Below are 13,667 nucleotides of genomic sequence, written 5' to 3'. Positions count from 1 at the left end.
AAATATGGGGAAAGAGTAGCAGATTTCAGTACCCAGCCACAAACCTTAAGTCGAATCCATACTAACAACCAACAGATTTTCATTCTGCGGGAAAGCCAAATCTTTCAACTACAATCACGTTCTCACTGCCAGAAGCAGACAGGAAGAGAACACCTTGAGGTTACTCTTCCTGCAGAAGCATTTAACCAACAGTTTCATTTCCTCATCCACCGGGAGGAAGAGTCATTCACTCTGCACAAACTCTAGCTCAGTTTTCCCAAAACCGTGAAAGAACATACAGGCGCAGAACAGAAGGGAGTATCAGCAAACCTGCAAAAGGGCAAAGACGCGCAAATGTATTTGGCAACACTGCTTCCAGGGCCAAGGCACTGTTTCTGAGAAACCTCTTACAGCAACAGAATTTAGCATCTCTATTTTTTTTTCTTTTTAAAGACCTGCAGAATATCTAAAGAAGCAAACTGGCATAAAACTAATTTGTGTATGTCTCTAGACTCAAACTAAATGTTTCCAAATATACCAGTCCAGTTTCAAAACAATTTCCTTCCAACCAATTATCTTGTCAAAGATAGAAACTAGTCTTTTGCTTGCACTCGAGTCTGTATTAAACAGGAATTGCAATCCTTTGATTCAGGGTCTAATCCATATATCTGGATAATCATCCTAAAACAACTGCTCTCAAAGAACGGTCCGTTGTCCAGCCAGAGGCTTTAAATGCTCCACAGTACGTATTTGTTTCAGTTTTGCAGATCAGAAGGCCAACACGGTTCAGAGGTGTGCACCGCTGAACAACATGCTGAGGACCAACAGCATTTGCTGCGAGAAGCAGCAGCTTTGGAACCACCACAGCAGAAGACTGAGGAGGAACAAAATACAGAAACTGAAATCGTTATTTACAGTTAACGCACCACTGGTGTGCCTAGGTAACTGGAAAAATATTTTTTTCTAGAGTCCACATTCTTTAGTGCGCCAAAACAGTCTCAGCAAAACAAGATGCTAATTTCACATGATATAAGCAACAACTTCTCTAAGGACAGCCTGAACAATTTAGCAGAACTGACCAGCACGTACGTTCTTTAGAAGGTAGACCTTCAATGTCAACTGGCACATGACTATAGTCTTCATTTTTGCATCGATCTTCCTCTCCACTCACAACAAATTCAGAGCATAGACATTCAATGAAAACATCAAATGCTATGAAAGGAACAATACTACTTAGAATAAAAAAAAAGTACCACCCTTCAGTTTTCTTTAAACCTACAAAGCCTCAAACCTTTCATAAATCTACATTTAGAACATGGCAACAACAATTCATCAATAAAGAACTGGCTTTAATGTTGTCTGTGATATTACAGAATTTACTTGTGTTGAAAACAAAACCCGACTGCGACATTTACATGTACCTGCTTGAAAACGTGGTAACTTTAAAGTCACACTTTCATCTAACCACTGCAGTTCTTCCATGTAGGTCACAAGTTTATCATTGAATAATTTATTATATTCATACTTTCTCTTGTGAATGGGATGACAAAAATGCGTATGTTTAACAGAAATCACATTGTGAATGTAACACTTTACCACTTACTCTTTTTTACAAGTAATATTTAGACACTAACACTTAAGGAACTGCTAAAACACCAACTTAGCCAGTTACATTAACACAAGTACCTTCTCTCTGTAACTTGAAGAAATTAGGACATCAGTGTCACCGACTGTATTGTTCCAACGAGGCTAAGGAGGATCTCAGTTCCTGACACTCAAAGCATCAAGGCCAAAACAACTGCGAATTTGAGCAGTGTCCATTAGCTGATTCTTTCTGTTGCTACCTCTTGTTAGCAGCCAGCCTTGAAGTGTATATGAAAGGGCAGGTACATACCTTCCACATTGGACACTGGACCTCAGAGGTCCTACCCCTTCTTTTTAAGGCTGTTCATGAATATAAACGTGTGCAAAGTAAGCAATTTTATCAGATCTAGCCATGTAGTCTGTTAATATAAGGGTATCCCTCATAATTTAGCACGACATGCAGTTTAAGGCTGCTTCTAACATAAAAGCAAGTTGTTATAGAAAACTTATATTTGCAAGTGACACTTGATAATGAACTTTTCTGTACATACGCTTTAAAGGATCAACTGCAACTATTTGGGACAGCAGCTGTATTGTTTATAGTACATACAGAAATTCTAAATATGCTACAACTTCCTATTTTTTCCAAGAGCCTACTGTCAAGGAAGAGGGGCTATTTACTAATTTACTACTAATTTATGCTAAAAGATATAGAGCATCAACTGCTTGGCAAGATGAAGAACCCCTTCCCCACCCCAAATCCTCCACTTATGCATTCCCATCCATGCCAATGTTCCCAACACCAATGGCTTTTTGTATTTGTTTGCACTTTTTTTTAGATAAGCATTTAAACATCTTTAGACCGTGCAGAAAATCAAGAATCAGAAAATGAAAGATTTCCAAAACAAACCTGCACTTTTAGAAAGTCCAAAGGAACAGGCACACAAGCATTTTTCGCTGCATATGCCATGTCTAACACAAACACTAATAACCCTGTATCCATTACCAAGAGGATCGAGACATGAAATCAAAAGACAGTAACACAGAACTGTGTATCTAATTCCAGACACCTGTAGTTTAATTACATTTCACAACAAGGCAAGCATTGTTGTGATTCATTTGAACTGGAAAAAACAGTTATCACCAGTTTCCGCAAGTCAACATACACTAATATCTTAAATCAATTCTGTGAACAATGAAGCCATATTTTCCTTTTCAGTAATTTTATTCTAATGTGAAACATGAAGAAACAAGCACCCAAATAACTCCAATATAGTATGAAACTTTAATAAAAGTTGTTTAAAAAACAAAGAGCAAAATTTTAGAAATAAACTGAAAAGCTTGACTCCTAATCACACATCTTTCTGACATCAGCAAGAGTACTTTCGGACTTTCAAAGGGGAAAAAAAAAAAAAGAAACAAAGATCTGCTGTTGAAACATTACTCCCAAAGACTGTTGAAACGCATAACATGAAGCTTCAGAGACAGACAGTTTTATTAACAGGAGGCTTAATTTTAAACAGTATGTACAAATCACATGACTCTTCCAAAGTTGGGACCACCTAGTAATCTGTCAAAACAAAATTATGCTAATGAATTACAGAAGCATCTGTGTAATGCGACCGCCTCTTTATTGAAGTACACCTTTACACAATCCTTCCACATAGTCCTGTACTGTGAAATCCTCTCAGGATGCAGCGCTGCACAGGTTTTCAAAATCTTTCCTACACACCACATGAATAAAACTGTTGCCACTTGCACCTCTCAATTTTGCCTGACCATACACTTCAGTGTTCCATGATATGCAACACCAAAAGGCACTGTTTTTCTTTGTCCAAAAAGCAAAACGGTTTAAAGTTTACTATGTTTAAGTACAATGATTTGCAGGGAATAGCAGGATTTTTCAGGCAATGCCCAAGTCTTAGAATTTATCACAAGCCAAGCAAGGATGAACCAAAAAAATTCTACTTCTCACTTGTGTAATTACTTCCTTTCCAATTCTCTGTTTTTCCATGGAAGGTTTTACTGCACAGCAAAGAAAATGGCAACTCTTTACAGACTTTGAATACAACAGCACAACTTTATTGCAAAAATATATAGTAAACTCAGTATTTTCAAGTTTTGGAGAAAAATAAATTTTATCTCTGAATTCACCCATAGCAGTAATTCACAACAGAGTTGCTGAAGATAAAAGTTTCTTTCATATATAAACTAATTTAAAACTTTAGCTGGACTCCAATCTTCTACTAATAATCACCACTTTGGTTCTCTTAGCAGAGACTCTATGTAAGGAGTTCAAGAGACACATGAGAAATACAACATCAATATCCAACTAGTGTCAAAGATCCTATCCCAACTGATTCATGTAATCCTAACAAATCAAGCTACTTAAACAATAATGAGTATTTTCAAGTTGTTACTTATACTGCAAATGTTTTATAAGTGTACTATAAAACTCATATGATAATGTTTGAGGTTAGCTATACTTGTGGCAAAAGTCTTATTCTGCACAGTTATAATTGCAATATATAAATAACTAAAGGTTATTCCACAAAGAACAGCTTGAATTTTACAGAACGATTCTGCTCATACTTATAGGAATTAGTTTGGTAGACACATCAGCAATGGGCATAATTCAACTGTTCATACAGTGAGAATCTTGGAAAAAACAAAGATACATACACAAAACAATTAATCTGTGTACACTGAGAATTCGTTCAGTTGCAGAGTGAAATCAGGACTTTAAACAAAGCTTTGACCTGTAAACAAAGCAAATTCAGCCAGCTTTTAACCAAATCTAGAAATAGCTATCTATTTTACAATGGCTTGCAAGAGCACCCACTGAAGAGCCTCACTGACTTCATCTAGTTCCCTTATCCGAAACTACGTAAAACCGATCTAGATTCCTTGATAAGCACTGTGTCCAGTATAGTTTACCAAACTTCTATGATGAATAAGAATCTGTCTAGCTTCTCCACGTATTTGTACGGGAAAATCCACTGCGCATCTATCCTTGCAGTGTTTCTTACGTAATGGCTAACCCAGTGCTCTGTCTTATCAAAACCAATCTGTTTTACAATTTAAACAATCCACAGGTTCTATCCTGGAAATACTATAAAAACCAATCCAGATGCATTTATCACAGCACTATGAATATCTATTCTACAACTACTTCATATTAACAGCTACCCTAAAACAAGTTTTACTTTTCTGGAGCCTATAGGCCTGTCATTTAAATCAACAACAGCTGCCATAGCTTCATCACGAGACTCGAATGCAACCATTGCTTCTCCAGTGGGCATGCCTTTTTCATTGTATTTTAAGCACACTGAACCAGGGATCACTTGGTAACCATAAAAGAAATCCAAAATTTCATCCACCGAAACAGTAAAGGGCATATTTTGCACTTTAATGACAGTTGGTCCTGGCTTCCCAGACCCTGTTCCAAAACCTGGGGGTCCACTAATATGTATATTTCCTGGTCCAGGTCCAAACCCTGGAGGTCCACTTAAATGTCCAAGACCACTAGCAATTCCTGGAGGTCCAGCACCAAAGGCGGGGGGTCCACTTAAACTGCCAGGACCATTACCAAAAGTCTGAGGACCCCCTGCAAAACCTGCTGGTCCACTCAAATTACCAGGACCACCTGCAAAACCTGGGACCTCAATACCTGCACCAGGTAAACCACTAGCTGCAACTGTAGGTATTCCTGGTCTAGAATCAGGAAAGCCACCTATTCCAGGTGGTGGCAGAGGGGGACCAAATGTGCCAGACCCGCTGAAGTTACCAGGGAAATTAAATGGAGGACCATTGTTTGCATCTTTAGGATTTCCCCCCAAGAAGGCATGCTCATCCCCACCAGCGCCCTGTGCTCCTGGCACAGGCGCATTTCCTTGTATCGGTATTTTCAGTATCTTCTTCCCTTGAGACGGTGGGTTTCTCTCAATATCTCTCATTTCTTCTACAGTTATCAAACGCAAAACAACATCTCTTCCATTCAGTTTTTTACGGTGCAAACGCTCTGCTTTACGAGCATCATCTTCAGCTTTAAACTGAACCAGTGCTTGTCCTAAACCTTGCCCGTTATTATCAACAAGAATTTGTACAGAGTTTTCTTCTACTGCCAGTCCCTCTAGAAACTGAAGGATTTCCATTTTTGTTATATTGTATGGAATATTAGATATATGTGCACACAATTTTGGCGAGCCTGGCTCTCCCTCCGCATTCATGAGGATTTCTCTCTGGTCATAGCTGAAGTTCTGCAATCTTTTACGAATCATATCTATCTTTTCTAACATTGCCTTTTTAGTAATTGGATGAACTTGAATAAAGCGATTCCCTATGTACTGCTTATGATGACACAAAGCTGCTTTATAATCAGCTTCATTCCTGAACTCAACAAAACCCTCTCCAATTGCCTTCCCATTAGGTCCATAAGCTATATAAATGCTGTCTTCAACTATATCCAGCTTTTTAAAAAAATCTATCACATGTTTGTTCTCCGATTCAAAGGGAAGACCCTTCAAATAAACACAGAAACCCTGCTCATGGGGAGATCTCGACCGTGACCTTTTCTGTCCACTAGGAGATTTGGACCTAGAATGAGCCTGGGGAGGAGGAGGGTGTGACTGCCCAGAAGGACCCATGGTTTGCTTGAAAGTTATATGGCCTCCAGCAGCCACCCACTGTCTCTCTGTTGCAGGACTAACTTCAACATAGCGCTGAATCATCAGCATTCTGTTTCGCTTCAGTGCTTCAAATGTATCTTGAGGAGAAAAAAATTTAACTAGTCCATTTCCATTATTTCGACCTACATGATCCTTCAGCATATGGACTGCATCCACACGGAGCCCAAGGAAAAAGTCTTTCACATCAGATTCTGTTGCAGAAAAGGGCATTCCATGAACGCTGACATATAAATCATCTGGATTGATTGGAATTGGCTTGACACTACTTTGAGAATTCATCTGGATAGGATTTACAGGATTCATGGGACCAATAAACAATGGATTCAAGCCGCTGTTCATATTCACTGCTGCTCCAGACCCATTCATTCCAGTGGGTAAAGGTGCTTTTTTCCTGATATGGGAGGCATAGGTGTCATTGGAGGTACAGGGGGCACAGGAGGTATTGGAGGAACTGGAGGAACAGGAGGCAGTGTGGGTACAGGAGGTGGAACAGGTATCGGGGGAATAGAAGGCATTGGTGGCAAAGATGGCATAGCTGGGATAGGAGGGATTGGTGGAGGAGGTACTGTGTTCATTGGGGATGCTGTGCTAGGTATAGTTGAGCTAAATGTTGGGCTACCAAAGGTACTCCCAAGATTTGGAGGTGCAGTCCCCATACCGGCAGTAGAAAGTGTGGATATGTTTTTATTGCTTTCATGCACAGTAGTAGAAGCAGTTACTACACTAGGAGAAGGATTATTAAAGTTAGGTACAGTAGTAGGTAAGTTAACCCTTCCACTCATTCCAGAACTAGGTGGTGGCCCCGACCTGCTAGCATTTGCTGGCGGCATATCTAGATTGGCAGTTTCGAAACGCCTACGACTGAGTTCTATCATGTTCTGCATTTCAGTTTTACTGCTCAGCAATAGTGTTACTTTTGACCCTTTAATTGTACCACCTGTGCGCATCATACCAAGCCTTGCATCTTCATCAGTGGCAAAAACGATGAAAGCCTCACCCAGTTCACCCCCTACAATATGCACGCCCCCATCAGGAATGGTCAATCCAGAGAAGAAGTGGCGAATGTCCATGGTCCCCGCCACAATCGGGAGACCTTGCAAGCGGATGACCACAGCCATGCTGCGCTGAAACAACACACACCTGCAGATGAGAAAAGGCAACGGCTATGTCAGACTACTGTTTATGACACCATGCAATTACCTACAGACACCATCTACTATATTTGTTTACATACACCTAACAACATCTTGCAAAGAATAAGCATGTTCATATTCCAAGTTCCTTATTCATGTTTGTTTACTTCATACAGATCGAAGTATTAAATATTTACCAACACAATTAGTATACATTTTGCACTAGAAATTCCAAAATAACTGTTACACTAAGACCCACAAGTGTCAGTAAAAAAAAAAACACCTAAGGAACCGCAAAAATCAAAACTATTATATCAGTAGTTGAATATTTAATGGAACATAAGCAAAATGAGTATTTTAGCCAAGCAAATAAAATTAATATACCATACTCTGATATGGTATCCGCTGTACCTGGCAAAGTGACTGTGAAAAATTCTGCACACCTATGGGAAATAAACAGTTCTCTTTCATTTGGGGAGGGAATTTATCTCCTGCCAGATGAAGATGAGTAGGAACGTAACAGTGGGTTGGTTATGAACAAAAACCCATTATGGACAACTAGCAACAGTGAGACTCACACAACATCCTGACAGGGACCATCCAGATTATACTGATCCTGTATTTTGCTCCTAGCAAAGGCAAGAGGTCTAGGTGACCATGAAGCTAGCTAACCATGGTAAACTAGCCCCAGACATTTTGTGACGATACAGAGCTCACCTAAACTAGATTACCATTTATGCATATCCTAGCTAGATATTTGGCCTTTACAACTTTCAAAAACAAGGTATAATTTTTTAATAGTTGTAGATGTTCTGTCTAATATTACACTTTCTGTCTCAGGCACAAGTAAATGACTTTTACCTCTGCAGTTGAGGTTAGTGGAAGCTTCAGATCAGTTTTGAACAGGGAGATCTTGACAGTTACCTTGTACACATTCTACAAAAGAGCCTGAGGTCATATCAGAAGTTCAAGATAAACAGGAAACTAGGTAATTGACTTATTCTTGACAAACCTTCAGTAAAGACTGAAAGAATCATATTAATACTAGCACAATTCACCAGTTCAGAAGCCAGCCTCTCATCCTAAACAGTCAGCAGCAGCACCTTGTTTCACCTGAGCCACTTCACCTGTGAAACTTCTTGACTTCCTAAGTACAAGCCAGTTCAGTATCTGTATGGAAGACCTCTAAGGCTCCCATTAGACACATAAAAATGGTGTTAACTAAGCATCTGAAATCAAGGATGAACCAGATGATACAATGCAATACCAGGAGGCAGTGCACCACCAAAGACTTTTGGCCGAATGCCAAAGCTATGACCAACTACGATCAGTAACTATCTTCCAACATTTCACATTCAAGCTAAGTATTGTAACCCAGCAAACAGTCAATTCTTTAAGTCAGCTGCATTTGCCTGTCCAAGTCTTCCAATCACTTTAGAGTAGACATGCCTTGAATACATCCTTAACTACTAGGTAAAGCCTCTATCCAACAATTTAACCAGGTAAGGCTGAATTCAGTACTTGTGAATACAAGAGTAACAATTCTTCTACAGCAGGAAAAAAAAGAAGCAATTCTTTTGTTTGCATGATGGAACTTCAGATTACTCAAATGGGTACTTAAGTATTTTGTTTTGTTGCCCAAAAAAACAGAGCTAACCCCTTCCATACACTAATGAACTCAAGCAACATACTCAGGTATTAAAGGGCATTGGCCCACATCCAGCTGACACCAGAGAAGCGCAGAGGACCTTTCTCCCTCAAGGAAACAGCAAACAAGCCCACTAGCACAAAGTCATCTCTGCTGCTCTAGCTGCTGTGAATGAATGTCCATTCCTTACTATACCGTCTTGAAAGAGAAACTGGAACTTGGAAGAAGAACATGAGAAGGTTTAAAAAAAAAAAAAACTAGCTGTATATACTGCTAAGAAAGCCCCTACTCCACCAAGGGATGGCGGCAACAGAAAGGGGATATATACTAAGCCTCAGGGATTTTTTTTTTTTTAAAAAGCAACTTCCCCATCTCCATGGCAAGGTAACAAAAGCAACATCTTGCACTTATCTCTTATAGTGACACTTACATTTAACTTGAGAATAAAGTTCATTGCCCAATCATTTTCCAACAGCAAAATAACTGGCCCATGTGAAAAAAACAGGTCAAAAGTAAGAACTATCTATGCTATTTACACATCTAAGAAAGCATGTAAGACTTTTCGCACTGTTTTAAAACAGTATTTTTCAATGATTCTGTAGTTTTATTTTAAATTTGCCTAACATTGATAGCAATCTCTGAAGCTAAAGTTAAAATGAAAACTCTGCATACTTTAAGGAAGCCATACTAAAGGGGATTGTAAAACCTGTACATTAGGCTACAGGACTGCTTTTGAATTAGATGATGCTGAGGCAAGCAAGCAGTATAAAAGCACCCCTGTTTTTGCTCCTATGCTTTGAAAAATAAAATAATACTAATAACAAATCTTGCTAGGAGGTTTACATTTTCTCAATTACCTTTTATACAAAGGAATAAGTTTCAGAAATTTTTATGCATCTGGAGTTAGACATTTGAAGTTTCTTGTGTTAAATGGGAGATTACTTTTAGTTATTTCCTTACTGATGCAAAAGGGATGACAATCTGATATGGCCATTAGTTGAACAAAGGCAACTTGGGAAGGTTTTTCTGCTCAAATCTGCTGGTTTAGAACATCATATATTCTTTATCAGAACTGACACCTGCTAGATAACTGCATTTACTAATGATTCCATGAATCTAGCCCAGAAGTCAAATTAACAGACAAAGTCACAAAAGAATTCGTAAGAGTTCAAGCATTTGAACATTTACATAACTTCTGGGATGATGCAAGTGTTTCAGTCTTGCACTAAATTCAAAACTTCAGCATAAATGCTAAGAGATATCCTGAAGTTTTGTTACTAAGTATTCTATTTAGGTCCACTAAATCAAATCACTACCAACAAAACCCCAAACAGCTGCTTAGACATATAGTTGCTAGAAAAACTAGCTGCAATGACTTCAGCGTAGTTAATTCCATGCATGATATTAAGCAAATGCTTGCTATTAAGCAAGAGCTAACAGTATCATGGCATGAGTAAGAAGAATTTTAAGGACTTTACTCCATCAAGTATTTTTGGCAAAAAAATATTTTGTCAATTCAAAACATAACTGCTTCAAATTTTTCAGGATTTCAGTGCTTTAACAAAGTATTAATTTCACTTCTGTGATTTAAAGAAAAAATCACAAGGACCAAAAAGGCCAAATTTCACATTTCTAAGCACTCACAAGTCCGATTTTTTCCAAAACGCACTTAGAAGACAATAACCCACTCACTCAAATTTTCCAACTAATGAAAAAGCAAAGCCTGCTCAAATATTTCACTGTTCACTTGTAAAGATCAACATACATGCAGAGGCAACATTAACTTCAGACACAGATTGGGCTACACGCCTCTTAAGTGTGCACTGAAGGCTTTTTGTTGGGCTGTTAGAGGTGCTCTCAGGCTATCTGCTTTTCCCCCTGTACAAAAAGGTACTTTAAGGCAAAAATGGGTTTTGTTGTCATTTTGTGTGTTTGGTATATTTTTGGAGAGGCCAAAAGCACAAAATCCTAGAGTTGTACTATGGACAAGCCACCCCCATTAGCAAGCAGAGATCAAGAACGGAGAGTAAAGGGCTGCCGACAATCAATCCAATTCAACTCATTTGATGAGCTGTAACAGTATGTTTGTGTCTTGACAGTAACGTCTTTAAAAATGTTGATTGGAAAAGGTGTACAAGATGACAATATTACTTCTTCCATTTATGTGCTAGTCAATAAAATAAGCAGAATTTGGGTCATATGCATAAATTGATGAAAACACTAGACTAGCCTTTTAAGACGCATTTTTCAAATTAAGAAAAGTTTAGAAGATTCAACATAGTCCCTGAGGAGTATTAAAGTACAATACCCACGTGATACACATAGACAACATATTTGGCAATTCTTGGACAAAAACTAAGAACTGGAATAACATTGGTATTGTAAGAGGAATTTTAAGTATCCAGGCTGAGACTGTCTAGCAAAAGCTAAAACTGGAGACTACAGTTTTGCCTTTTTTTTTTTTTTTAAAAAAAGGCTAAAATCAACCGGTTAGATTACGATAGTCATCTCTGAGCTAATTTGAACCTATCTGATCCCTTTAAATGCTGCAAAACCTAATTAGAACCAATTACTATACACTTCTAAACGCCAATAATTAGAAACATGCAGACCTGTGGGCTGCAGCAAAGTAGCTACATTTTCCAACAGTGCAAAATAACTGGGAGAGTGTTCCGGACTACCACATGCTGATGAAACAACAAAACATTAGTTTGGCAGAAAATTCTGTTTACAAAAACAACATTGCCAGAACCACTATCTCCAGTGGGAGTCAAAGTAAAGAGACTAGCTATAGATTATTTGACCCAAGTGTTTTGATACCAATTCACAGATTCCGAAAGCTTCAAATATTTGTTAAGATATACTCAATATGCATATAAAGAAGTCTTCAATTCAAAGGCTCTTACCTGCAAAGACAGATGTTTTTTTCTTAACAAGTAGCAGAAGCCAAGCCAATCCTGTGGGCAACCAATTAAAACCAACTTTTAGACTGCAATAAAGAATAAATGGAGGCAAAAATCAATGCAGGCAACACAACAGCAGTAACAGTCCACAAAGAACTGTATACACAGAAAGTTCAAACCTGCGACCACAAGGCACTGCGACATACAACAACCACAAGAGTAAGAGTGCATTTTCTAATACCTTATCCCTGTATGACTTGTCAGTAATTGCACTGCACAGTTTTTGTACGGCTTCAAGACATGAATATGCCTTCCGCAAAGAATATAAAAAGAACCAAAAAACATTCAAAGAATCTTTCAAATTTTCCCATCACCAATAGGTGGACAAATCATTCTTTCAGAGGCAAAAAAAAAGCATTAAATACTTGAAAACCCTGAATTTTAACAAACCCTTGCTTCCATCAGTAATGATATTCCTTCCTCCAACTGCACATCTTCTTACTTGAACAAAGCAGCATAAGCCGCACCTCAGAAAACCTCGCTATAGCTGCACGCGAAGAATTCTTCAGGAGTCACACAAACTGGTGAAACTAAGTGACATTTCACAGCCACCTCTAGGCAGTCACCTCTACAGAGCACATAGTAAGAACTCCCCACTGAGACACTGTATTTTCAGTTGTAATCTGTCATTTCATTATCCAAATCCTGATCAAACGCCCATTTTTTTTATCCCTGTATAAAAACTGTCTTCCTGGGATTACAACTCAACAAGAGCACCAAACATTTTAAGTGGCAACATATGTATTTTGCATTTAAAGAAGGGATGGAAAACCCTTGCTCTTTCATTGCTTCGTAGACCATCTCATACTAAAATTGTGACACTTTGGGAAACTCTCCAGGAATGAATCACACTAAGAACAAATAACTGTCGCCTCCACACACAACCCAAACAAGCCATTTTCAGTTAAAAGGATCATTACCAAAATTAACTTAGAAAAATAAGTACTACCAAACCATCCACAAACTCCCTAACAGAGGGAATTAAAACAGATATTCACAGATCTTCGAGGACATTAACAGCAGACTTACAAGTGAGAAAGATACAACTATGCTCTTTAGACTTATATTAAAATGGCAAATGCGTTTAGGAAAATAACTTTTTTTTTTATTATTAGACCTTTAATAGAAACAAGCAATCCTATATTAGAAGGATTCAACTATATACTTTCATATCTAGCAGTGTCAAACAGTAGTTTACAATGCAGGAAAGAATGTAATCACCTGAAAAACAGTTTCATGCAAAAACACACCTACTTCAAGAAGCAGATAAATCTTTCATGCACAAGGAACTTTCCATTTGGAAGAAAAACCCATATAATTTGATATATTTCCAGTATAGCAACCACAGCATTGCTTATGTTCCTCTTCACAACGCTGAAAACAAGCTGAAGATTTGCAGTGGACTAAGACAACATGCTATAATGTGAAACAACATAAACAAAACCAAGCAGCATTCTTAAAAAAGGTGCAAAACTCCACTCTACTATGTTTAACCTTTCCACCAAACACCATCTACTTTTGTTTGAAAGTCTCAATTCTCTCAACTTTAAAGAAAACCATCCATCACTCTCGTAGGTAAAAACATCCTTTCCAACCAACCCAATGCGCAAGAGTGTATTAACTAGACAAACATCGACTAGGGCACGGGTGCTCCCACACAACGCTGACACCA

At 38.3% G+C, this 13,667-nt stretch overlaps 1 protein-coding gene across 1 annotated transcript; it reads right to left on the bottom strand.

Moving 5' to 3' along the window:
• Positions 1 to 2,769: 2,769 nt before the first annotated feature.
• RBM12 (RNA binding motif protein 12) lies at positions 2,770 to 12,022 on the bottom strand. The gene is given in 3 exon segments (XM_009580360.1): positions 2,770 to 6,640; positions 6,643 to 7,391; positions 11,939 to 12,022. Coding segments are annotated over 2 exon segments (2,619 nt in total). The 5' UTR covers positions 7,370 to 7,391; positions 11,939 to 12,022; the 3' UTR covers positions 2,770 to 4,748.
• Positions 12,023 to 13,667: the final 1,645 nt, after the last annotated feature.

The sequence above is a fragment of the Fulmarus glacialis genome, unplaced genomic scaffold (genome assembly GCF_000690835.1).
Source record: "Fulmarus glacialis isolate BGI_N327 unplaced genomic scaffold, ASM69083v1 scaffold37276, whole genome shotgun sequence".
Classification (NCBI taxonomy): Eukaryota; Metazoa; Chordata; class Aves; order Procellariiformes; family Procellariidae; genus Fulmarus; species Fulmarus glacialis.
This window is presented reverse-complemented; position numbering and strand designations above follow the sequence as displayed.